The sequence below is a fragment of the Neoarius graeffei genome, chromosome 3, assembly GCF_027579695.1.
Source record: "Neoarius graeffei isolate fNeoGra1 chromosome 3, fNeoGra1.pri, whole genome shotgun sequence".
In the NCBI taxonomy this organism is placed as follows: Eukaryota; Metazoa; Chordata; class Actinopteri; order Siluriformes; family Ariidae; genus Neoarius; species Neoarius graeffei.
The window spans coordinates 9,598,970-9,626,614 of NC_083571.1; the positions used below are offsets into that span (position 1 = coordinate 9,598,970).

A 27,645-nucleotide genomic window follows, 5' to 3' on the forward strand; every position below is an offset into this window, starting at 1 on the left:
TGAGTGGGTGAGAGAGAGAGAGAGTTGGAATCGTGCTGGCTGGAGACGGTGGTTATTAGGGTGCTGCTGTTTACAGCGCAACGGAAGTAGTTTTATTTTTCCTTGATGCTTCTTTATAATCTGGGCAACAACATGAATTTTAAGCCGAGTCGCGATAGACTTTATACAACACGATGCTGTGGATGCTGCCATGTCCGGACGGGGACCATTATTCTGGGCACTTGGTACATGGTACGGTTTTAGCGCTTTGCTAATTCAAGTTGTGTGTGTGTGTGTGTGTGTGTGTGTGTTTGAGGCGTAGCTTTGCTGTTCGTTAGGTTTAACGGTCTTTCACTGCTACGGAGGTCAAACAAAACAACAAGTAGCTCATTTCAGTTAAATTTAGGCTAGTTAGCGAAATTATCATTGCTGTTACTATGGTAACATGGTGTTAGCATCGTGTTAAACGCGCTAGCTAAACATGATCGGCTTTAGCTTGAACAGAGGCCTAAGCTTGATTTGCTAACTCGCTAGTCTCGACGATGGGAACACACACACACATTATTATTAGTATTATTAGTATTATTAGTATTATTATTACCACCACCAGTATATAGCTAAACACTTTTTTTTAAATGTTTTTAAAAATCTGATTAGCATTAGCTTCTTAAGGACGTGTTTTGTTCCACAGTCAGGATTAAATTAAATATCATCATTTAACCAGTAAAAGCCTTTCTGAGACTCGGACTAGTGTATAAAACAACAAAGTAAAATAAAAACTAGAGTGGCGGCTACAATTATCGACACCATAACGATCTTTTGGCCGTTGTAAAAGTAGAAAAGACTTTTTTTTTTTTTTTCCAACACGTAAATTGTGCATGAATAATTACTCAGACTTCCACTGGGGAAAAGGGGAAAAAAAAAGTTGATTTTCCCAATTACTTGGTGTATCAGATCACGTGACACCGTTCCACAAGTATTGACACCTTTGTCCACAGTTATCGACACTGTTCCACAATTATCAACATCCAGATGATTTATTTATTTATTTAAATTGGTATGTGGTACTAAGTTAAGAAAACAGTTTTTATTTAAAATTTCTTTTACCTAGACTTATATTTAGTCCAAAATATATTTTATATAAATATCTGGATGTCGGTGTTTATGTAAATGAGGAAGTAGTAATTCTAATGTTTGTAAACAAATGAACTGATAATGTTTAACCTGTGACAGAAAATCTTTTTGTTCCACTTTCTACCCGCTTTCTCAGTATTTTCGTAGATCACATTTTGTTCATCATTCGTTGTTGTTTGTATTAATTTCTAGTTTTGTCGTTTACCAATAAATGTCAACAGGAAATCAAGATTGTAACCGCGTGAACATCCAGGTCAAAGGTCGGATATCATTCCTCGAACCAAAATATAAAATGTCTCCTGATATTGTAATATGTGGTAGAGATTTACAACAAACTGTAGGAAAAAAATCTGAATATTTCAAGCGTGTAATTTTTTTTTTTTAAATGCTCGGAGTTTAATTCTGCTCGGATTCTATTTATTACAATCAAATTCCAAATACTCTATAAACATTGCATTCTGTTATGAATCATAAAAAAATTTATAAATCACAGCACTTTTATTTATTTTTTTAAAGTACTTCATTGTTCTACTTCAGCAATGTTTTCACAAAGATCGATCCATAACAGTTGTAAATGTCCCTTAATCCCACAGGGTGTCGATAATGGTGGACACCGTTAGTGGAAAGTGATCACTATTATCGACACGTCATGTGAGTGACTTCTCAAACGCGCGTTTAGATACAAAATGGTAGCTGTCGAATGAAAGAGTGAGAAACAAAGTAGGTATGGACGAGGAGATCATGAAATATCGGTGAATTTGATGAGTAAAAACATGTCCATGATCTTTCCACCATGCTTACCTGCGATGATAACGTCCGGGCTTTCTGAAAAATTGCTGATTATGCTTTTTTTTTTTTTTTTTTAAATTCCATCTCAGGTAATGAGCTGTGTCAGCCGACAAGATCAAAGGGCGAGGATGGTCTTCCGGCTGATTAATTAACCAATAATAACTGTTGGAACTGAAACCCACCTTTGTAAAAAAAAAAAAAAATTTTATTGGTAAATCTGAAAAGGTGTCAATAGTTGTAGCCACCTGTTCTAGTAAAGTTTCAAATTATCGAAAAGGGGGGGAAATAAACCTCAATCCTTTTTCTGTAATTCCTGACCCAAGTTTGCGTTCTGTGTTTTTGATTGTGTTTTGTCATATTTCCTTTTGAAACAGGAACTCGGCGTGTTGAAGTGTTTGACAGCCAATAACGTTCGACACACCTCACTGAATTTGACTATAGCTTAGAAAACTAGCTGATTATTGAGAACGCTTTAAAGCCCGATTTGGATAGGATTACATTACATTATACATCATGTTCATGGGCCCTTGGGTAATTTCCTGTTGGACAGGAGTTCCCCTGGGATTTTTATTTCCATCCTGATCAGCCGTGTTGGCATTTTTTACGAACTTGAATGTTTGTCATGTGATCACGCTCCATTCACAGTGTGGCGGTTGAGGAGGTGCTGGGTCCAGTTTCAGTTTGAAGAACTGAAATAGAAATGTTTCAGGAATAATTTGAAAATGCAGTAAAGCAGTTAGCGTGTCTGGGAAGGTGTACTGATGCACACGCTTCAAGACTAAAGTAGCAGCAGTTGAACACCCCCACCCACCCACCCCCAAAAAAAACACACATCTGCTTGGGGGTGTGTGTGTGTAATGACATTTTGATGATTTTTTGAGATGAACATTAGACCTGTAATTTTCTCCGAGAAGGACTGACAAACTTTGGACAGAAATAAAATCACAGAGGAGCAGATGGGAAATAAAATAAGTCCCCGAATAGGGCTGTACTGGTTTTCTCCAAACTCAGCAGTCTGACCATCTTAGTCCTGTTTTTAAAGTCTGTAATTTTTATATTCTGTCACCTAACACTGAAATTAGAATAGCATGTGTCTATAGAGATGTTGCATGTGACGTCACAGCCGATCCAGATTGTAACAGACGCCATCTTGTCGGTCAAACGCCATATTTCCTCTTTCTGCTTCTACTTCTACCTTTTCTTCTGAAAAACCCTACTATATACAATTCTACTACAACGACTGCGGCTACAAGCTCTCCCTACCTGTGCACGTTTTTTGTGTGTATTTTTTTGCATGTTGTTCGTCTGTACCGGACTTCAATATCCACTACAACCGTATGGACTTACTGGACATTGGTTTCCAGCAGAAAATGACGGTTTGTAGCGATTTCCATCGCATGCACAACATTCCGGACGAGATAGCGAGACCAGCGGGGTCTCCATGGATTGTTATCAGGTCTGGCAGGCGAAGGAGGCGGCGTCGGGAGAGGAGGCAAAACTGAGGCTGCAGAGCCGGCCTGTTGACTAAGCTCAGAAAACAGCCACTCAAATCTCCACTGCCAAGCCTCTACCTCTCCAACGCCAGATCCATGGTAAACAAGACGGACGATTTGGAATTACAGCTGGAATTACCTTATTCTATTCTATAATCGGCTGGTCAGTGCTATACTAGATACTACTGATTAGGGCTGTAACGATATACCCAACTCACGATTCGATTCGTATCGCAATTTTTGACCCACGATTCGATACGCCCACGATTTTTTTTTTAAATGTTTTTTTAAAGTAGTAAATTTGACTTAACATTTACTTACTTACATTAACTATTTAATAACAAATAATTCAGACCACTGCAGAGAATGAGTAATATGTATGCAAAAATGAACAAATGTATATCCAAAGACTGTTTTATTTCTCAAAATAATACTGTTGAGCCGGAAGCTCTGTTTTTTTCGGTTCTGAAAAAGTCATTTTTCCAAATCGTGTAAATCCGTTAAGATTTTTTTGGGGGGCGTGGCTCTCTCACTGTCTCACTCTCATAGGGCCAATGATTTTCTGTGATCGCGGAAAACAGATGGAAATTACGGAATTTTTATAGTGAAACATTGCTCGCGTGTCAAAATGTAACTGCCGCAGAAGGCTTCCGCCCAAGCGGACATGCCTTCAGTGTTGCCAGATATTGCTAACGTTTTCCACCCCAAAATATGTTCAAAACCAGCCAAAAAGCACCTAAACCTGTCCAATCTGGCAACACTGCATGCCTTTCCGGTCAAGTGATTGTGATTGGCTTGTGGCACACCTAGCCAGCCAATGAGCTGCTTGTTTACAGATTCGCTCCCCGCGTCGCAACCAGAATGGCGACCGCTTAAAAGAAATGAATGCTCTGCCAGTGGCGAGTGTGGATGTTGCGTGACTCGCAGAAGATTGTCGCAGGTCGGCGAAAAAACGACTTACTAATAGATATAAAAAATAAAAGTAATTTAAGTAAGTTTAAAATGTAATTTAAATAAAAAGTAAAGTATTCATAAATTGAAGTTTGGAAGCACCTCTGTTTTTGGGCTGAGGAGAAGTTTGAAAGGGTGTACCGCGATTCTGCCTTCTTGGATCGCGATACGGATCGTGGCTCTGTGTATCGCGATTTCGATACGCATATTGTTACAGACCTACTACTGATATATATCTAGTATCAGTACTAGTAATACTTACCTGTCCAATGAGGATTATTTTCTTGTTTACAAGATGACACATCTGAGTCGCTGACAAATCCTGAATTTCTGTAAAGATAACTGTCCAGAGATTTATAAGCACGCAGTGCTTCACCACTGAGCAGCGAGGGAAAGTTTGAGGTAATTATACACATCTGGGTATTCCACCTCTGGCAGTTCCATATCCACTGACACAGTCGTGAAAACTCCGTCCGGAAAGCCATAAGGGTCACTAATCTGTAGGTCGTTTATTTTAGACATGTATCTAGTTATCTGTTCATTAGAAAAATGAGCCGTGTAGTCCGTCGGTTGAAATTTATCCATTTTGTACACGAGTGCAGCAGTATTCAGCGGTGTTTTTTACCGACAAGATGGCGGCTCTGTACTTTCCGGTCACGTGACTGCAAGATCTCTATAGGAAGAAGAGCTTAGAGCTGTTAAAGTTTGTACCAGGCTTGTAGTACTGGAGTCCAGGACGCGTGACTCGACTTGGACTCGTAAATTGAAGACGAGGATTTTTTTTTTTTTTTGTAACATGCCATAATAATTTGGTGTAAGATATTTATATCTACGTTAACTTTGCTACTAATTTCATGCAAGACGTTGCAAAAAATAAAGAAAAAAATCCAAGTCGAGGCACGAGTCCTGGACTTGAGTACTACAAGCCTGGACATGGTGAGACGCTGTTATAAGCTCCACCCACAATTCCAAGCACTGCTTATGTTCATGTGTAAATGAGATTTATCTTTAACAGAATTGTTTACTACCAACAAAACTATCATGAGATTTTCCACCTAAATATTAAATGAGACTTTTCATCTAACCACAGGCTTTAATATTTAAATCGAAACCTGCTCAAGGATGTCACTAGAAAAAGACTCAGACTAATTCAAGTTAATCTTTAACTGTTATGTTGGACGTCTTGTGCTCGGAATTGAGCTGTCGGTTACTGATAACACGTCATGGTACAGTATCTGGCCCTCTCCGCTATGGTTTCTGATGTTTTTCAACCGTGCGTTGATATTTGATTTGCATCCCTCAGGTCGTGAACCTATTGATGGGAATATTGCTGACGGTGGCGGTCACTCATCCTGAGAACGTGCCCTCAGTCGACTTGCAGTACGAGGTCATTGAGCATTACTTCGCCTCGGACAGAATGTCAGGTACTGATGTTTTACAGTCGCACTCAACTGTTCTGATTTTATTTATTTAGGGGGGAAAAAACCACAAAGTGGCTAATGGTTGTATTTCTGTCCTCTGCTTTAGAAAATGCTTGCGTGGGATTCGCCATCTCGCTCCTGATGCTCACAATCAGTGCCATGATGGTGTACGGCGCCATTACTGTAAGTGTCGAGTCATTTTAGACTCTGGAAAGGTTAGTCACTGTTGAAACCTTTTCTAAAACACGTGGCTTATCTACCTACCTACTGATCTGCCCACCCAACTACCTACTCACCCAACTACCTACCTACCAACTCACCCTGAAATATGGAAGTAAAGCTTCAGGAATTTTGATACATGGGACTTTTTGCACCAAGAATAAATCTCACCACTGGTCATAGTGCTAACTGTAAGGCTGCGGTCACGCTATAGCTTGTGATGAGTTGTCAGTGAAGGAGGCATTTGGTGGTGATGCTTCTCCAAGCTTCAGGAAGTATTCCCAAACCCATCTGCAAGTATTCGCCACTTAGTTTGCCATCAAAAATATCACCTCGGAGTAGGGTTGGGCGGTATTACGGTAAGAAGGTATCCCGAGGTATCCAAAAGTACCAACGGTATCGGTCTCATTACCGTCATTTTAAAAAAATATATAATATCTAAATAAATATGGAGTACATGAGGTCATAATATAAAATAATAAATTGAAGATCATCCCGAATAACTGTGTGATCGTATTTTCACTAATTCTATCAATTTCCTAAAGAAGTTTTCATCGCGTGCAGGGTTGTTTGTCGTTACCATGGCAACCCTGCGTGACATTTTGGAGTCTGATAGAAAGCTTCGCAAGAGACTGAGCCCGGGGGTGTCATGGCTCAGATGGCTAAGGCACCGTACCATAAATCCGGGGACCCGGGTTCGATTCCGACCCGAGGTTATTTCCCGATCCCGTCTCTCTCTCTCCCCCGCTCATTTCCTGTCTCTCTATACTGTCCTATCTAAAAAAAAAAAAAAAAAGAGACTGAGACCGCGGTTGAAAGATGGCAAGTCAAGATAACGAGTGAGTGGCAAAAAAAAAATACAACATCGGCAGTGTGGCAGCATTTTGGTTTCAAACCAAACGAAAAGGAAGAGCCAGCAATAATGTAAATGACCGCGCAAAATCGAAAAAAATCTAATATGTCCCCTAAGGCACACCATAGCCTGGGGTACTCCACTTCCACGAGATCTCTCCAATGAGTTGTGTTTTGAGTAGGTTACATGAGTAACAACAAGGTAAAATAATATAACGTATGACATTTGGGATGTGGGTAATAAATGTTTGAAATGTCATCTACTGAAGAAACGGAAGAAAACATCGTAGCGTGAACTGTTAGGTTTCTGGTGGGAATTAGCAATGCGCTTGCTATCTTTGTTGGGTGTGTTAAACCGTATGGATTTAAGTGGAATAATTGTAAGGAGTTATGTGATCAAGACAACGTTTTAAGCAAGGTAAGGCCATTTGATTATTAATTTCCCCGCCATGGCATGACGTGGGCCCATATGATTTTGCCTTGTGCAGCTATCACGCATTTGAATTAGGTTCGCCTCATTTGCGCTGAAGAATATGGTTTATCGCGCAGTCTAAACGGACTTGGGTGTTGGTTGATTCTTTTTTTTATTTCCCATGCTTGAAAGGGTATGATCCTGCTCATCGTGTACTTTTTTTTGATGGAGCAGGTGAAATAGTGCTGCAAATGGCGTTTCAACGCAGACATGTGTAAACGACAGCTGAATGCTATTTTCAAGATGAAGGAAGAGTTGCGTGATGCTTTGAAATATCTCTTAATCCATTCATCAATGCACAAAATTCGCTTTGCTGCTTAATCCATACCACAATGCACATAATTCGCTATGCTGCTTTTAAATAGTACATTTGAGGCATAGGCGCACGTTACACAGTAGGCCGAAACAAAATATTATTTTTTTTCTCGGTAATACCGTATACCCCGGGAAAACACAGAGACGGTTTAAAGGTATCAAAATTTGGATACCGCCCAACCCTACCTCGGAGCATGCATTGAATCTTTCCGTGATGTTTTTGTCCTCTCATGAGGTGGAGAGACACCAAAAAAAAAAAAAAACTCTGAGAACGTTCACCCTGCATCACATGATTGGTGGCAATGGGACTATAGGATGTTTTTGGTACCCGGGGCCATCATTATTGGCTGAAGCCTATAGAGGTCCTTGTCTGTGTGTGCGTGTGTGTTTAAGAACTCTTGGCGTGCCAGCCTCAGGTAGTGATTCCAGTCGTGGTGTGGTGCCACTGCGTACTGACTGTCACGTTATATAACCTCGCTTTGCGATGTAATCCTCCAAGCGGTCTAGAGCGCTGTCCAAGAAAGGAACAGATTTTGCAACGTCTGTTCAAATCCTGGTGTCGATGTATTTCTGAGCGGGCCCTTTTTTTTTTTTTCCCCCCTCCTCTGTTTTATGTCCTGTAGCTTCTATCTCGCAATCAGAAAAAGGCTGAGCTCAGAGCTGCACAGGTCTCTAGTTATATACGGAGGAACATCCACCTACTCATTCATGCGATTATCTTGTCAGATAATCATGTGGTAGCAGTGTGCAACACTTCACAAATATGGCGAACTGAAAAGCATCTCAATACACACCATTTATAGCAGAAAATTGATGTCTTTTGCTGTTGTAGCGGATTTGCATCAAGATCTGATGTTTTTTGGTGGTGCTTTTCTGCTCACCACGGTTTTAAAGAGTGGTTACTGAATCAGTGTGGCTGTGAATGAGGCATTTCTGCCTGCAGAAGTGCTGCTTGCTGGATGTGTTTTTTTTTTTTTTTTTCCTGGATTGTTCTGTGGCAGTCGGTCACTGAGCTCACGTTCTTTCTTCGTTCTGATGTTCAGCGTGAACCTTAATTGAAGCTCGTGACCATATGCACTGTGCTGCTGCCACATGGTTGAGTCATTGATTGATTGATTATATAACTACACAGGTGTACACGCCTACTGGTGTTTGAAGGTATCCCACAACGACGAATAATTTTTGTTCCAGGACAAACGGAAGTGGTGTACATATATTTTGAAAACCAAAATGGAGTATTTGCATTAAAACAGGCTGCATACCACCCTCATGTACTGTCTGCAAAAGTATTCATCACATATCTCCATTATTAATTCCTGTACGATGTAATCAATTCTGTTATGTTTACGTTGATGTGGCTGTGTAATATTTCAATCCACACTTTGCAGCCTTGCACGCTTGTCAACCACAAAAGGTTTGGGTTTTTTTTTTTTTTTTGATGCTATAGCAGATAGCCTATAATAGCTGTAATAGATTACCCTTAGTCCTTTATTTTATATCTGCTTATTAATAACTTATTAACCGTATTAATTTATAATGTAGATAGGTGCCGTGATCCACGCCCTGTAGTACCCTGACCTTTTCCATGTTAGATTTGCTTCCTTGAAAATGGAGTCTGAAAATCCAAGGCCATGATTTTATTTTAAACTTGAAAGCTTTCAAGTCGGGGCGGCACGGTGGTGTAGTGGTTAGCGCTGTCGCCTCACAGCAAGAAGGTCCTGGGTTTGGGGCCGGCGAGGGCCTTTCTGTGCGGAGTTTGCATGTTCTCCCCGTGTCCGCGTGGGTTTCCTCCGGGTGCTCCGGTTTCCCCCACAGTCCAAAGACATGCAGGTTAGGTTAACTGGTGACTCTAAATTGACCATAGGTGTGAATGTGAGTGTGAATGGTTGTCTGTGTCTATGTGTCAGCCCTGTGATGACCTGGCGACTTGTCCAGGGTGTACCCCGCCTTTCGCCCGTAGTCAGCTGGGATAGGCTAGAGATAATGAGATGAGAAGCTTTCAAGTCCGTGTTTCAGGCATTCATCAGTGAACATGAAAATGAAGGTGTGTTTTCATCTCCTGCAGCACCGTGATGGCTGGCTCATCCCATTCTTCTGCTATCAGCTGTTTGACTTCGCTCTGAGCTGCCTGGTGGCCATCAGCTCCCTCACCTACCTGCCCAGGATCAAGGATTACCTGGATCAGCTGGTCAGTTTTGTTTTTCCTCCTCCTCTCCCCATTGTTCTACATTTCTCCGTCAGTGTTGAGAGAACAGTATTCTTAGAAACATCTGATTTTTTTTTTTTATTATTATTATTATTATACTGTCCGTCTGTCTGAAACACCCTTTTTCTCAGCAGCCACATAGCCACTTGGTACCAAACTTCAGCTTGGGGTTCTATACCGTGTATTGCTGGGTTTCACGTGACGTCACAGCTGCCTCGTTAGTTATTCAGAGCTTTAGCTGGTGGTCTACCAAAGCTCAGTTGACAAAGCGTTTGTACGGAGAAGGTTCATTGGTCACATGAAAAATGCCGTACGCTTGCGTTGTTTGTAGCGAATCAATCAAACCATGAAATTGGTAAAAGTTTCTTCAGGGTTCCCCGTGAACTAATAAAGGCTAAACGAACACAGGATTTCACAAAAAGACGTGGAGAAAGGCGGCTTTTCAGTGAAATCGAAGGGAGCCGAGTCGAAGCGTGCTGGAATTTCCAGCGATCACTTGGTGAAAGGTTTGTATTTCCCTCTCAGCTCTGTCCTTAGCGTTTTTCCAAGTACTTTTCTTGCTATGTGTCGTTATTTTATGGTACACTTTTTTTTTTTTTTTCAAATAGTCCCGAAGCGCTAAAGCTGATTCTCCAGCTGTTTCTTTGTTTCCTCCTCACAGAGTATATGCATGAAGGTCGTGACAAAATTCTTCCCCAGCCGTACAGTTACAATGCGCCGTGATCACGTCTTCTCCGTCTTGTTTAACTAAGATCCAGGTCTTTAAAGGGGTTTCTGATGATCTTTGTGAATGATTTAGCGGAGAGATAAGAGCCAAGACAAGTGAGAATCAAGCCAGCGGTTTGTTTGTTTGCGCTTCGTTGTAAAGATGCGAATGTAAAGCTTATACACAGTACAGGATTCATTGGGCAGCGACTCGATAGCGAGGTCCTTTACCCAGCCACGTACAAAAAAGTTGTACGCCTCCGTACTCTTCCACGCTTTCATCTGTTCTGCGGTGTAGAAGGACGTCTGCAACACCAGATAGTTGAGTTCCCCGACATCTTGAACTGAAGGGTCGTTTTCCAGATCGTATGATAAATCAAATCCTTCTTTCCTAGACTGTAGGGGTCGATTCCATTGCACATAGTGATCTGAATATATCTAAAGCCAGCAGTGGCTTCTAGATTACGAGTGTACTCTGATAACTTATCGCTAGTTGTTTGTGCTACGGCAGCCGTTTAGACCACCAGCTATTTCACTTCCGGTAAAACTGCCAAGAAAAGTCATGTGACTGAAACCCAGCAATTTACAGAACATATAGAGTGGATTTTGACGCTATTTCAAGAAGCAATGCGATTTCAAAATGAGTTTACCAGGATGCTATTTGAAATCCCCGGGGAGAGACACTGCTCTTTACTTAGTCGTTTCAGGGTTCATTATTTGTTGACGTCAACGTTCATAATAAGTGTTCTATTCCTTTGATCACTCGCATTCTGATTATAAGCGAGAGTGGAGGGATACGCAAGTGAGCAGTAACTTAGGCAACATCCACACGGCAACGAGATATTATTTAAAAATATATCGCATCCAAATGGGCAACGATCAGTAAAATATCCGGTCCATATGGCAACACTTGCTGAAAACGATGCAATACACATGCCACACCTCTAGGGGCGCTGTAAGACGGTCCCTTCGGAGACACCAGAACAATAGAAGTAAGGACGCATGCGCATAAACTATTATGCGCGAGACTTCATATTAGCCACAAAGTCAGGAAAATCTGTTCGTAAAATTACATTATAATGACCAAATACAATGAAAAGTATTTTTCCAGTCTCACCTGTGAAAGGTAATCCCATGTGATCTCGTTTGGACGGCAAACCTGTTGGTACAGTTAAACGCAGCTAATCTTTATTCTCCGCTTTGACCTATCCAATATGGCGGCGAGGATGACGTATGATTCTATGCGGAAGGCGGCATCTTTAATGGTCCGGAATAAATTGAATGCTACACGTTGATGGATTAATTTGTTGTTTCTCACCTGTGAAAGGTAATCCCATGTGATCTCGTTTGGACGGTAAACCTGTTGATACAGTTAAACGCAGCACATGAATCTTTATTCTCCGCTTTGACCTATCCAATATGGCGGCAAGGATGACGTATGATTCTACGCGGAAGGCGGCGTCTTTAATGGTCCGGAATAAATTGAATGCTACACGTTGATGGATTAATTTGCTCTTCTACGCCCTTTTTGAGGAATGTATTGTAGGACTTAAACCAATATCTGAAGAGGTGAGATCGCTCCTTTTTTTTTTTTTTTTTTTTTTTCCCCCTATTTTTGCTGGCGGGATTGACTCTGCGCAGTCTCTCTCTCTCTCTCTCACTTTGCACCATTACACAATATTCACAGTGAAAATATTTTGTAAGCGCGTTTCATGAACCAAGTTATAGGATTTGTTGACAACTCGCATCGAGTTCGTTACACTTCTACCCGGCGTGAAGCACTCAGTCATGTGGTTGTGACGTCATCGTAAACAAATCTGTTCTACTCATCCAGACGACTTCACAATGGCAACGTTGCCAGATCTTTCCACTCTGGAACCCGTTCTCAAAAAGATTGCGTTTTGGGCACCCAAAACGCCGGTGCCGTGTGGACGCCAGGCCTAAACGATAAGCAATTGTATCGGAGTCACCTGAATCCGTTGCCGTGTGGACAGGGCCTTAGAGTTGATCTTGTTTTTCCTCTTGTTTGCAGCCGGACTTCCCATACAAAGACAATCTTCTCTCTCTGGACTCCAGCTGCCTTCTGCTTTTTGTGCTCATCTTCTTCGCTCTCCTCATCATCCTGAAGGTATCGCAACACCTCCTTTAGTAACGTCCAAAGTGTGTGTTTTAGCGGAAGTTGGACAATCCAGATAATGCTGGTTGCGAACATAGTAATTACTTCCATTTGAAGTCTATTGATTTATTAAGGAACATGTTTAATTCAACCATTTAATGTGTTTAAACTAAACTGCACTGCTTTAGCAAAGGATTATATAGACTTGTGTGTTTACCTCAGGAATGTCAAGGTTCGAGTGGATTCGTAGTTATCTTGTGGTCTCCATAGACACAGAATTGGTGTCTCTAATGTATACATACACAAAGAGAAAAACGTGATCTTTTCATGTTTGCACACCTTGTTTTTAGTATGTGTTCGTGTTCTGTGCTAGTGTCTGTGTAGACGAATAGTGTCCCAAAAACTCACCACGTCCTTATCACAGTTAAACCGCTATGTGTAATACGCAGCAATGATTTTATAAGAGTATGCGATAAAAAGGATTTCTTCCTTTTAATATCTGCTCTACATTCCAGCTGAAAGCTCACATGACCAGAGATGCCGGCTGTGAAAGCAGAGTTTTGTGTCGCCTCTTTAATGCTGGAATTTTCCTCTTTTTGTTTCCTGACAACTGTTTTGCAAGACTGCATGCTGACACATTCAGACTTCCCACCCAATGAGCTTTTTATTTATTTTTTGAAATCCTGTTCTAATCAATTTTCAGCCTTCCCCTATTTTTTTTTTCTTCCTGTAAACCATATACAAAAGTCCAGTTTTCGACAGTTTTCAGCTGAACTTTTTGTACACGGTGAATTGAGATCAGTGTTTTCACTGAGGTTACTAGTTTGGGAGGGGGAAGGTTTGCTGGACAAGGACGGTCACTTGCAGGACTCCTCCTGCGAAGGGGCTTTGTGAAGTATTATCATGATCACAGTCCTGTTTATGACTGTTTTCGGTTTCGTTTGTGTAAATGGCACACCTGCTAAGGGATCATCCATAATTTTTCATCATTATCACGAGCGTACAAACCGTATGCGGGGGGGGAGGGGGTTAATAACCAGACGTACACTTTTTTTTTTTTTTAAAAATCAGACCCTCCAGGATTTCGTGATGTTGCGATTTGCAACTTCAACGCAAATTCAACCAATCCCTGCGAATTCAGGGCGGTGTTGCAATTGTATCCAATCATCGCAACTTTCCCGCAAATTTGACCAATTGTCGGCGTCGTCTTGAGGTGACGTCGACAAAGTACCTTCCGCCTTACTTCCGTGTATACGTTCAAGAGAAGCAGCATGTGCGCAGTGTTGCCAGATTGGGCGGTTTTAAGTGCATTTTGGCGGGTTTTGAACATATTTTGTGCTGGAAAACGTCAGCAGTATCTGGCAACACTGCATGTGCGAGTCAGTGTTTATGTAGGCTTAAATTCTGTTACTGAAAGTTATGTTTACAGTGAAGGACTGTGTGCACTTTATTTTTTTTACTTAATACAAGAAATTAATGGATGCCAACGTTTTTACCAAAATGGTATTTTATTTTCCATTGTTTAGGCAGCTTCAGCATCATACTGTGAGATTCTGTTCAAATTGTTTTGTTTTTTTTTTCTTCTATGAAGCCTGAGCCATTTATTTTATTTTGCTCAAAAGTCTACTCTTTGTAGACTCATGATAGTGATATAAATTATGGATGACCCCTAATAAACACTCCTCTTCCTGCACTTGGACCCGTCTACTGCCGTGTACCTGACAGAATACCTCACAAAGTCTGTGTGAAAACAGCGTGCTGATTGCACTCAAATCAGCATCCGGTGTTTCCCATAATGACTGGGTCCCAAGTGCACGCACAGCGCGCTCCGAAGGATCCTCGAATGTAAATGCACTTTAAGTCTCCGTGAAGATTAGGCTGTGTTGAGACCTGTGTTCATTTCACTGTATAAGAATGAGCACCACGCTGCAGTTGTGAAATTTTTAGTTTATTTATTTTTTTATTCTTACCTTTTGTGGAAAGGAAGTGAGCGGACCATCGGGTTTTTGACTTCTCCGTTCAACGCAGAGTCCCGCTGAATGGGTCCCCCCCCCCCCCCCCCCAATTTGTCCCTTCTACGTTTGGAAATCTCTCTAGCGCTCTCCCCAGTGATGAATTACTTTTGGTAAATTTTAAAAAATAAAAATCTTTCCTTCAAAACGATTTGCACATCCAAAAACGCAGCAAAACCTTCCCATACTGATCAATAATGAAGAACTGCTGAATGAAGCACTGAAGTGTCCCCTGGCATGGCGGTGTAGTTACCGTTGCTGTGGGGTCATGTGATGGTGCAAAGCCTCTACTACAGAGCATTTGGAAATGAACAGTTAAAGGAGTCATGTCATGTTTAAGTCTTCACATTCATTTTGGAACAATAATTAGAATTCCCCCCAGACGTGTGGGGAGGTTGGAGGGAGCCTGAGTGCGCAGCCCCCCCCCCGCCAAGGAATGGCACTTAACCCATTCAGGGAATCAAACCAGTGACCTTTTGGTCTCAAAGCTTCTCTAACCCCCATGGCTTCCTCACCCGAGCCACACGTATGCTTGATTGGCACGGTGTAGCGGTTAGCACTGTCGCCTCACAGCTAGAAGGTTCCTGGTTTGAACCTCACGGCCAACGGGGGGCCTTTCTGTGTGGCGTTTGCATGTTCTCCCCGTGTCTGCGTGGGTTTTCTCTGGGTGCTCCGGTTTCCTCCACAGTCCAAAGACATGCAAATTAGATCAAATACCCAGCCACTGGGGTTGCACAAGCCAGTGGAGACTTGGTACTCAAGTCCAGATAGATAGAAGGCCCAGTGTAAGATTAACATGAGCTAAACTGGTTATTAGGAGTCAAAAGTACTCTACACACCTTTTTTTAATATGATTTTTCTTTTGTTGTTGGAACAGGCTTATTTGATCAACTGCGTGTGGAACTGCTACAAATACATCAACAATAGAAACATGCCAGAGATCGCTGTGTATCCTGCTTTTGAGACTCCGCCTCAGGTAGGTTTCCATTCACACGCGTGCCCACGGACAGCAGAAATGATCACGAAAACCCAATGAATTCTCAGACGTCCAGTCAGGATAACCATTAAACTCCCACTGTGCCTTTTTTTGCTGCAGTTATAGTTACCAGTAGCTAAACTGGTCGTAGTAAACTTCAGAGCGTAATTCAGTTACGTGTAGCCTGGGTCTGTGCAAATTAGTCAAGTCAAGTTTATTTGTATAGCGCTTTTAACAATAAACATTGTCGCAAAGCAGCTTTACAGAATTTGAACAACTTAAAACATGAACTAATTTTATCCCTAATCTATCCCCAATGAGCACGCCTGCGGCGACGGTGGCAAGGAAAAACTCCCTCAGGCGACATGAGGAAGAAACCTCGAGAGGAACCAGACTCAAAAGGGAACCCATCCTCATTTGGGCAACAACAGACAGCATGACTATAATATTAACAGTTTTAACATGAAGTCAGTTTCATTGATGTTATAAACTCTTCACTGATGGAAACTTGAGTGCAAAACTGTTCATGACAACTGCAGTCCTAAAGTTAGCAAGTCAACTGTAGTCCTCAGCCATAAAAGCATTACTGTAAGAGTCCAGAGCGTCCTCCAGGTGTGACTTTCAACTGTCCTCATGGGGCCGTCCTCCACAGGAGCGATGCGATAAAACTCCAACCAGACACAGGGCACGAGGATGGATCAAGCAGGTCCGAGGAGCAGAAGAGGTCAGCATCTCGATCCCAGGACCGACATATAACTCGGAGGGACAGATTGGGGGGAGGGAGAGAAAACACAGGTTGTTAGGTATGCCCTAAAAATGACAAGTATTAAGTCTGTGTGGTAGGCTCACAGAGACAAGAGTCTTGACATCAGGCATAATACACAACAATGGCATGTTAATCTGGTTAAAAAATATCATGACCTGCTCTGGCTGGATGCTTGATTGGGTGATGGGAGCACACTCCTCAGCAATGCTGGGATGCAGATGGGACCCTTAGGGCTGGCCAAGACAATTCAGTTACATTTCACCGGGTCTGGGACATGCGACAGAATGGCTGATTCCCTGCAGGCTATGATAGCCAGTCGAGGTCTCCACCCTCTCCACCAAAAGATTTCCTGTTGACTCCATGTAACTCAGAGGGACCGATTTGGGGGGAGGGGGGGAGAGAGGGAGAAAACACAGGTTGTTGGGTATGCCCAATGTCACCTGAATAAGTAGGAACAGTATACATATTGCACTGAGTGCAAACAGGGACTCCGGCAACTAACTATGACAGCATAACTAAAAGGGGAGAGCCAGAAGGTAACGCAGGCATGAGGGAGCCACGGGATATAAAGCAGCCAGCCACTACACCGTCAACAAACTCGAGTGAGCAAGCGAGTGGGGACTGACAGCATCCATACATCCCAGTTTACCAAAACACACTGTCTGAGGACCCTCCAGATCTACACCTTTACCTCATAAACACCATTAACAAAAGGCTTGACTAAACAGATATGTTTTCAACTGAGACTTAAACACTGAGACCGTGTCTGATTCCCGAACATTACTTGGAAGGTTGTTCCATAACTGTGGGGCTTTGTATGAAAAGGCTCCACCCCCTGATGTAGCCTTCACTATACGAGGTACCAGTAGATAGCCTGCACCTTTTGATCTAATTAGGTGTGGCGGGTCATAGAGGACCAGAAGTTCACTACTGTGGTGTGAGACCATTCAGTGCTTTTAAAGGTCAATAGTAGTATTTTATAATCAATATGAAATTTGATTGGGAGCCAATGCAGTGTGGATAAGACAGGCGTGATGTGGTCATATTTTCTAGTTCTAGTAAGAACTCTTGCTGCTGCATTTTGAACTAACTGGAGCTTGTTTATGCACTTATTAGAACATCCAGACAGTAAGGCATTATAATAATGCAGCCTGGAGGGAACGAAAGCATGAACTAGTTTTTCCGTGTCATGTAGTGACATTAAATTTCTTATCTTTGCAATATTTCTGAGATGAAAGAAAGCTATCTGGGTAATGTTATCAATGTGAGTTTCGAATGAAAGACTGGGGTCAATAATCACTCCGAGGTTTTTTACTGCTGCACGTGAAGAAACAGAAAGGCCATCCAGAGTTACTGTGTAATCAGAAAACTTACTTCTAGCTGCATGTGGTCCTAGTACAAGTACTTCAGTCTTGTCAGAGTTAAGCAGAAGAAAATTAATAAGTATCCAGTGTCTGGTGTCTCTCATCAGGTTTTGCAGAAACATACAACTGTGTGTCATCAGCATAAGTGGAAACTAATACAATGTTTATGACTAATATCACCCAGAGGTAACATGTATAGAGAGAAAAGCAGTGGACCCAAGACAGAACCTTGTGGAACACCAAACTTTACCTCAGTACATCTAGAAATATCACCATTTATATCAACATGCTGATAGCGATCAGTTAAATAAGACCTGAGCCAGGAGAGGGCTGTTCCCTTAACTTGCACAACATTTTCTAGTCTATCCAGAAGAATGGAATGATCAATGGTATCAAATGCTGCACTAAGGTCAAGCAACACAAGTAGTGAGACACAGCCCTGATCAGACACCAACAGTAGGTCATTTACTACTTTAACCAGTGCTGTCTCTGTGCTGTGATGATGAGGTCTAAATCCTGACTGAGACATTTCATGGATGTTATTCCTATGCAAATATGAGCATAACTGCTGTGCCACAGCTTTTTCAAGGATCTTGGAGATAAAGGGGAGGTTTGATATTGGCCGATAATTGGACAGCTGACAGAGATCAAGGTCAGGTTTTTTAATCAGGGGTTGAATAACTGCTAGTTTATTATTTTTTAGAAGTGGTTCAATTACTTCAGGTATTATGTTTGAATAGACGTGTAGGTAAGGGACCTCGTACGCAAGTTGAGGCTTTTGATGCCGAGATTAATGAAAGTAATTCAGTTTCTCTAAGGGGAGTAAAACATTCTAATTGATAATCTGATAGTTATATGGTTAACTACAAGGTCACTTTCATTGTCTGACCCTTAAATTAGTAGTTTGAATTTTTTGTCGGATATTCTCAATTTTGTCATTAAAAAAATTCATGAAATCGTTACTATTATATACTGCAGGTGTGCATGTGTCTATAGTGGACTTATTCCTGGTTAATTTTGCTGCAGTATTAAGTAGGAATCTAGGATTATTTTTGTTATCTTCTATTAGGGAGGAGAGATGTTGATCTCGCAGCACGAAGAGCTTTTGTATACTTCAGGAAGCTCTCCTGCCACGCTAATTTGAACACTACCGATTTTGTTTGACGCCAATTGCGTTCCAATTTTCGAGTGGTCTGTTTTAATGTGTGAGTGTCATCGTTATACCAGGGTGCTAACTTTTTCTCTGACCATTTTCCTTTTTAGAGGACCTACGTTATCTAAAGTATGGCAGAACGTTGACTAAGCATTCAGTTGCCTGATCAAGTTCTGCAGGGCCTGACAGTGACCCAATCAAAGTTGATAACTCTGGGAGATCATTTATAAAGCTCTGCGCAGTAGTTGACGTGAATGTACATTTAATACAGTAGCGTGGTGAGGTGCATATACTCAGACATAGTTTGAATGAGATGAGAGTGATCTGAGAACTTCAGACTGTGGAAGCATGACTATATTGTCTACGTTTAACCTGAATGTTAGTATTAGATCAAGGGTGTGACCACCATTATGGGTCGGTCCTATGACATTCTGATTAATCCCTACTGAATCTAAAATGGACACAAACTATTATTCACAATAGTTATTTATACACAATACACATAAATTATTACACAAAGTAATTATACACAAATTATTCAGCAGTGCCATGTTTCAGATTTACTCTTCACATCTATTTGAATATCAAATACGTTTTCATGATGTCGTCACTCGGTATACTCAGTATGAGCACGTTATATAGAAGAGAAGGGATTGAAGAGTGTACTGTTATGGGAAAATAATCAACAACCAGGTGGTCTACAGTATAATGAAGTGGTGATATTGTTACCTTGCAAAACTGTTTCTTTTGGAGAACAATTTAAGATGAATTAAAGTGACGCAGGTCGACGTATTAAAAATATGAATAGTACCCTGTGGAGCTCAAGGGACTCGAATCTCACTGTGTCGCATGCCTGTGAAGGAGAACGAGCTGGAAAAACACAGCTCGCTAATGTTTACACTTGGGTACGGGAACAGCCGAAGTTTATCCTCATTTATAATATAATGAGCGAGGTCGGAATAAACACGGCGGAACTGCCGGCCTCCGACACGGAAGCGAGTGCTCGAGAGCCTTCAAGCTCACAGGTGTGTGTTAGATTTGGAATATGTGGCAGATCACAGAATCCAGGGACACATGTCTGCCCGGGGGCATTTTGAGTTATTGACAGATTCAGAAAGTACAGTTTCTAAGCTTTCCAATGATGCCTTCCATGTGGAGATCTGACAATATTTGAAGAATGTGTGGCCTTTTGAAAGTGTATACCTCTTAAAACAGGAAAGGGAGAAAATCGCCCTCAAAGTTTTCCATCTCAGCTACTCTGGGTGCAGGGCGGGCACATAATGCTGCTCATTTGCATGATATTAAGGAAAGCCCTACGAGCTAGCACGATACTACTTTCATGTAAACAAATCGCCACGTCAATTTTCCTTCCATGCAAAGTATGCCCAACACAATTATGAAGTACAAAAATAAGTCCTAAAGTATACTTTAACGTTTTGTGGTTGAAAAATTACTCACATCGTAAGAAAGAAAGATAGCACGATGATGACACAACTAACACAACACTAGTTTCATGTAAAGCCTCTGTCACGACCGGCCGTACAGTACGTGCTCCTACGGCCGGTCTACATGCAAAAAACGCAAGAAACACACGGAGAGCGCGCGCGTGTGACGTGCTGATTTTCGAGCTGCAGACCGGCCGCAGAGGTTCTTTGTCATGTCAAACAAACTCTACGGGCGCTTACATTTTTTTCAGGTTGCAAGACAAACTTATGGTCAACGCGCATCTTTCTCCGTGAACAAAAAAAAAAAACGCAGCGATTTGGGAAACGCCAAAAAATCGTACGTCCGGTTGTGACCTAGGCTTAACCAAACCACAACACTCTCCATTACATGCAAAAATAACCACACAGCCTTAGATTAATAAACTCACCCCATCAGAAAGAGAAACGGCACCTTGCACACACCAATGCCTCCGATGGAATGTAGTCCTAGAACGGTCCGTGTATCATCCGATCATTCAAGTATTCCATTCAATCTGGAAAACGAGGTTGCGGGTTTTTTTTGCTAGAAATGGTTATCTCCGATGTAAATACCGCGTGTCTGTTTGCTTCGCGGTGTTTCAGCTCCTCTGCGCTCTGTTTAACTTGCTCATTCCATAGTGAAATTACATGCCTGTATGCAGCTAAGTAGCCATGCACTCAGCCCGTATCATGCAGCTAAGTAGCCATGCACTCAGCCCGTATCATACAGCTGATTCGCGAAAAAAAAAAAAAAAAAACTTAAATCATCATGTGAATGGCCCATATGGTAATTTACCCACAACCCCCAGCAGGCTACAGTCCTGACAAAAACGAGACGATTTGCAACAAAAAATGTATGGTTTTCCAACAAAACAATCTATTATCTGAAATACTGATTGCATTCTTCAAGATCTCAACTTGCACATGATGGGGAAAAAAAAAAAAAAAAATCACAAATTTCGAAAAAAAAATGCTTCTTTTGTGATTATCTTGGATTCGTTTCGGCCGACATGTGTCCCTGGATTCGGTGAGGGGTCACGTCAATTCTAACCTGTATAAAAGTTGATTGTTTCTGAAAATTTAAACTCTTTAGTCACTCACCTGTCCAGCAGCATCTTGGCAAAGTTGGCATCAGGTGCCGCATTTCCATCAAGAAAGCTGGCCAGTAATATTTTCTTGGCTTGTCTGCCTTTTTTTTTTTTTTTTTTTTTCCCCCCCTCCTCCCCCTTCTGGCAGGTTTTGTCACTGACAATGTAAGATACTTCCTTAAAATCCTTTTTTTTTTTGGTCTCAATTTAGGAGTCTTTTATCGATCTGGGCGATCCACCATGTTTGCTGTAGCTCCGTGGTCGTGACCTAGACCTGCGCATGACCTCACGTGACTTTCCCAAACAGGCTGCCGAGCGAGTGGTTTGTAAACAGACTAACACGTGGTTAGGACACCCCGCATCAGGAAATAAAATGTATTGAAACAAGATGATTGGTATCAGCTCAAACAATTCCGAAGGGGGAGTGGATTAAATGATTCCTGAACCAGCGCATCGACGTGTCACTTTATTCGGTTTTAGTTCCACTTAATGCTGTGGACCGTCGATGAAACTAGTTCCTGTTACCACTTCTGCTAGACCAGCTATAAATAATCGCTCCTTGACTTTCTCTTCAAGCTTCACCCTGTCCGAGGCCCTGCAAATGAGCTGTTTACTATAGAAATGGTCGCATGTTTGAAAGAGCACTTTATATAAACCTGTGAATTAAAAAAAAAAAAAATTGAATCCTTCTGACCAATCAAATTGAAGAATTAGTCTTGTATTACTAATTTACAGAGGTAATTGTGTGTAATTTTGTGCATTTCTCATGTTTGGCCAGTAGCGGGCGCTCACCATGTACTTGACTTGCGAGTGACGTCAAAACAAAATAGAAACCCAGATGTTGGCCATGTTGGTGGAGATGCAAATGTGGGGTAAAGCGACGTTCCATACAAAACAGTCACGCGTGCACGACTCCTCTTTTTTTTCTACTGCTTTAAGAGTTCTTTTAGCTCTGCCATGTCTTTGTGCTCTATATGGTTGTGGTCACAACAGTACTTGTGACCGTAGCACGTTCCGATTTTTTAGAACGCCGTCTGTGATTCAGAAAGAGGGCGAGGGAATTCTAAGGCTTGGTACGGAGAGGAGACAAGGGGATCAGGACACTTTGTCCAAAGCCATTTTCGTACGCACTCAATTATCTTATATTTCAGGTATTCCAGTGTTCATGAACGAAAGCCCCTGTGAAAGCGCTGCTCCGCGCCTAAAGATTTAATATGATCCAACCGGAAACCTAGACATGCACGGGCCGACGTGGTTACCCTACTTAGTACGCTTTTTAGTGTCGAAGCACGCATACTATGGCAATGTTTTGCTTCAGTCAAATTCCATTGAGAATTCCTTTTTTTTTCTTTTTTTTTTTTTGAACAAACAAATATCTAAAATATAAAATAATTGGAGGGTGGCACGGTGGTATAGTGGTTAGCGCTGTCGCCTCACAGCAAGAAGGTCCGGGTTCGAGCCCCGTGGCCGGCGAGGGCCTTTCTGTGTGGAGTTTGCATGTTCTCCCCGTGTCCGCGTGGGTTTCCTCCGGGTGCTCTGGTTTCCCCCACAGTCCAAAGACATGCAGGTTAGGTTAACTGGTGACTCTAAATTGAGCGTAGGTGTGAATGTGAGTGTGAATGGTTGTCTGTGTCTATGTGTCAGCCCTGTGATGACCTGGCGACTTGTCCAGGGTGTACCCCGCCTTTCGCCCGTAGTCAGCTGGAATAGGCTCCAGCTTGCCTGTGACCCTGTAAAACAGGATAAAGCGGCTACAGATAATGAGATGAGAAAATAATTGATAGTGCGTATGAAAAATGCTTTGGACGAAATGACCGGTGTTCATACGTGATGGTTGGTAGAAGCGTCTTATCTTCAGACAAGTCTGACTTTTTTTTTTTTTTTTTAATAATATGGGTCAAAACCCACACACATCTATCTTCCCTTTTGTATCGAATCTTCGCTCAACTGTTCAAATCATGGTAATGCTGAGAATTCAGCTTCGTTTACAGACACTCTTTCAGCGGCTGCCGTCCTAGTCGCTTCGTATAGCCACCATCATGGCGGAAGCTCATGACCTAGCACATTTTGGTCACGTGGTTGCAAGTCATCTATACCAGGTTCCAGATTCACTTCTGCAACTTTGCCCTCCTTTGTTTCCCAAGTTTAGAAAATATCCTAAAGTGGAAATATTTTGCTATTGAAATCCTGTTGTGTATAAATGAACACTGCAGTTTTTTTTTTTTTTTTTTTTTTATTATATATAAGAGCAAAATTTTGTGTCCACATTCACATGATCTACTTAATTCTTAACTCATTTATGTGCGAGTTCAACCAGGCAGTGTGCACTTACTTTGAGCTTTACATGTCTTATGATAAGACTCAACCGCTTTTCCAGTGAATGGTTGGTGAACCAAGAAAACAGTGATCACGTGCTACATACCAGAGAACAGTGATCTTCTGCAGGGGATAAATAGATATGAAAGTGTTTAAGGGAGATGACTATCTCTCTCAGGAAAGGAAAAGATACTTTAAAAAAAAAAAAAAACAGGAATGCATGCAAAGAGCTGACTATATGTAACAGGAAACAAAGTCGAAAACAAACCAGCCACAGAGCTGAGAAGTTCCTAAGAAGCAGGGGGATTAGTGTGATTGTAGATCATGTTCATTGACGTCACTTGGCATGTCCTACACATTTGACCAGCTTTATTACTCGTCATAATGACTAAGACTTTAAAACCAACATTAAATGTGACCTCGGTTACATTGTTTTGAAATGTGGGTGTGCAAACTTTTGCAAAGAGTAGTCCAAGTCTTTCAATATCTTGGTTACACTACTACAACACGCCTCACTTTCTTGGCACCAGGATTGGTGCTGTTTTCCACAAACAGAATAAACTAAAACATGTCCTCGCCAGTCACCTCGCCCATCTATCAGCTAGAGCGAAGTTTCTTACGGCGTGCATTCGATCTTACCTATTATACAGCGTACAAGCGATATTGATAAGATCGACGCAGTATGGCATGGATTCTTAAGAAAAATGGTAAGCGTAAGAATACCCCTGGCAAGTACAAATATGATAGTGCTGGAGTTTCAAGATATCAAATGCCAGCCTGTGCGAGAACTACAACTCCACCGATAAAGCTATTTTTCTATGAACAGCAGTGAAGATAAAGCACATACGTTTGTCGCATGGATAATGGGGAACTGCAGAAGCAACTTCTGTTTGACGCGAGGTCACCAAAAGGGGCTAGGTTCGCGAATTTGCTGGGGTTAGAGGCCCAGCAGATATGGCATGTATAACTGTCAAACTCGGGCTTTAAGCGACTGCTGGAAAGAATCCCGATCAAAGCACCCTAAGGAGTGTAGAACTTCATGAAGGGAAAATGTAAGGCTGTATAGCCATTTAAAAAAAATACAATTTTCTTGTAGGCCAGGCCGGATGAGCTTATGCGATCACACGTCATCCATCCACAATTTACAAAAATCACTACTCCTCCAACAGGATTGATCAAATTTCATTCAAACTTGCATGTAATGTTCCCCAGATCTGTGCGTAAAAGTTGGGCTTCTGAAATTTTTAAGTGACTCGTCACACTAAACACTACTCTTCGTAAACTGCTGGGACATTTTCACTGAAACTCACCCAGAAGACTCTAAAGACATATTCCAACAAGAGTTTTTCACCAGGTGGCGCCACCTGCTATGATTGCAGCTATACAGGAGTCACATGCAATTTCATGAAAATCACTACTCCGACAGGACTGATCAGATTTTGATCACTCGTATGGTGTGCATAAAAGTTGTCAAGACGGTGGCGCCACCTGTCGTATTTATGATTTTATGGGCGTCTGAAGTTTTTGCGTGATTAATTACACTACTGTTCGTAAACTGCAAGGAAGTTTTCACTGAAACTCACCCAGAAGTCTTTAAAGACATTCCAACAAGAATTGTTCACCAGGTGGCGCCACCTGCCATGGATGCAGCTACACAGGTCGAATGCAATTTCATGAAAATTGCTACTCCTATTACAGGACTGATCAGATTTCAAACTCTCACAAACTTTTTTTTTTTTTTTTTTCCTCGATTCTGATTGGGAGGCGTTGATTAGTGTTCTATAACAGCAGCTCCTGAGAGTCGTGCAGCTGCACATCACAGGTTTATATTCTATTAATATGCATTTGTTTCTATAGAAACGGGTTCCACAAGGGCCTCTTTTTTTTTCTTTTTTTTAAATAAACGGTGAACTATGCACGTGAATGGATACAAAATGCATAATTTGTTCATATGGTGAAATGTTATACAGTAATGAGATGTTTAATGTTTTTCTAGAAGGAGTCTCCAGTGTCAGCAGTTCTCTGATCTGGGGAAGTCCTTCATGTCTGACGAGTTTGCATTTTGTGGTTTTAATAGCTCGACGGTTGTTGGCGATGAGCTATTGCTATCACGCGGCGTCCATCTATCCATCCGTCCGTCCACAATTCACAAAAATCGCTACTCCTTCTGGAGTTTTCAATGGATTTTGATTCTGATTGTTTTTGTTTGGAAGATCTGATCAGGCTGCACAAAAGTTACTCCCTAGTTTTGTGATTTCTCATTAACGGGTTGCTAATTAAGCCGATTTAACAAACTTTAAGGAAAATTGAGATTCCTCCATGAGTTTTAAATGGACTGAGTCTGATCGTTCTCATGAAGAGCAACTTGGCTAATTATAAACGAGTCCAGTTCCTCATGGTACGGCTGTGTGAGCTACTGCGTCACATGACCAAGCTGTCTTTAAAAACTAGAGGCTGGTGAAGGAACGACTGTTTTATAGCTGCTATAACAAGTGAGAACAGGAACTAAATTGTTCGATGGACGTTTTACAAACTGATAATGTACTCCTGTGCTTTAAGAGGAACTCTACTTCATTTCACCACCTGGCTGATTTTTGTCCAATAATATTTTATCCCTTACATAAATGGAAACGCCTACATGTTACACCCCCACTCCCCCAATTTGTCCTCAAGTCCAGTCTGAAGTGACTCAGTTTAAACATGTTGTTGTTTTGTGTTTGTGTTTTACAGTACATCCTGCCCACCTACGAAATGGCCATGACGATGCCAGCGAAGGAGCCTCCGCCCCCCTACATGCCCGCCTGAAACCCCCGCCCTTCTCTCTCTCTCTCTCTCTCTGATTACGTCACTGCAGATGTTGTCCTTGGTTTTTTTTCTGACTGATTGATCGCACTCTTCACGCTGTAGAACGGAGGGTGTTCCAATTCCCCACCACCATCACTTCAAAGCTCTGCATTATTGCATAGACTTAACCATTGCCATCATCCGCATGACTCTCATCAACATGTCGCAACAGATCTATTTTTGTAAACGAATCGTAAACGGGCGCCGCAAGTGGGTTTCACGGGGGAAAAGGGTCGTTCCCTGGTGAGGGGAGTTTGGTTTGCAGTGTTGGAGCCACATTGTGAGCTGGGTCGCATGGTGACTTGTGCTTCTGACAGCTTTTTGTATAGTTTATTCATAGTGAACCATTTTAACGAAACATTTCTACTTAGGTGACGTAGATCATCTGCCAGCGGGCACCGCACATGAAGCAGTGTAAGCTTTCACTTTTCACGCTTTTCCTCTTGTTTTTAATGCTTTTTGGAAGAGGTGATGTGAAAGCTTTTATTTTTGTTGTTTTGCTTTAACACTTCACCATCTAACATTTCAAAGCACTACTTTTTCAGTCAGCTAACGCTTTAGTTTGAGCACCGGTCATGACAATCCAATGTGAAATTAATAGAAATCTTTTTTTTTTTCATTTTGTGTATTTTGTGAAGTTTAAAAAAAAAAAAATTACTCCTAGATAAAAAGTTTTAGCACTTTATCATGATTTATATTCAAGTGTTGTATCAGTCCGTTCATCCATCCAGTCATCCATCAGATCCCACCATCTTGGCAGCGTTCATCGTGCTGTGCTGTGGTAGATAGTGATCATGCATTCAGCACATTACTGACAAGAGAGGAGGCTCTTCTCTCACATGACAATGCTTTGGATAAACATGACTCTCTGCTAGTATTGTGAAAAATCAGTAAATGCATGCTACTCTCCTTCTCAGTCTCTTGTTTGTTTGGTTTTTTTGTTTTGTTTTTTTTTCCTTGTATGCTTTCTGGAAAGTCAATTAATTCAGTAATAAACATTTTGAAACATTG

General features: G+C 41.6%; 1 protein-coding gene across 1 annotated transcript; it reads left to right on the forward strand.

The window, feature by feature from the left end:
- On the forward strand, positions 1-27,645 carry laptm4a (lysosomal protein transmembrane 4 alpha). The gene is made up of 7 exons (XM_060916367.1): positions 1-231; positions 5,650-5,770; positions 5,874-5,950; positions 9,691-9,813; positions 12,569-12,664; positions 15,542-15,640; positions 26,521-27,645. Exons 1-7 carry the CDS (start codon positions 106-108, stop codon positions 26,593-26,595), a joined length of 717 nt encoding a protein of 238 aa, XP_060772350.1. The 5' UTR covers positions 1-105; the 3' UTR covers positions 26,596-27,645.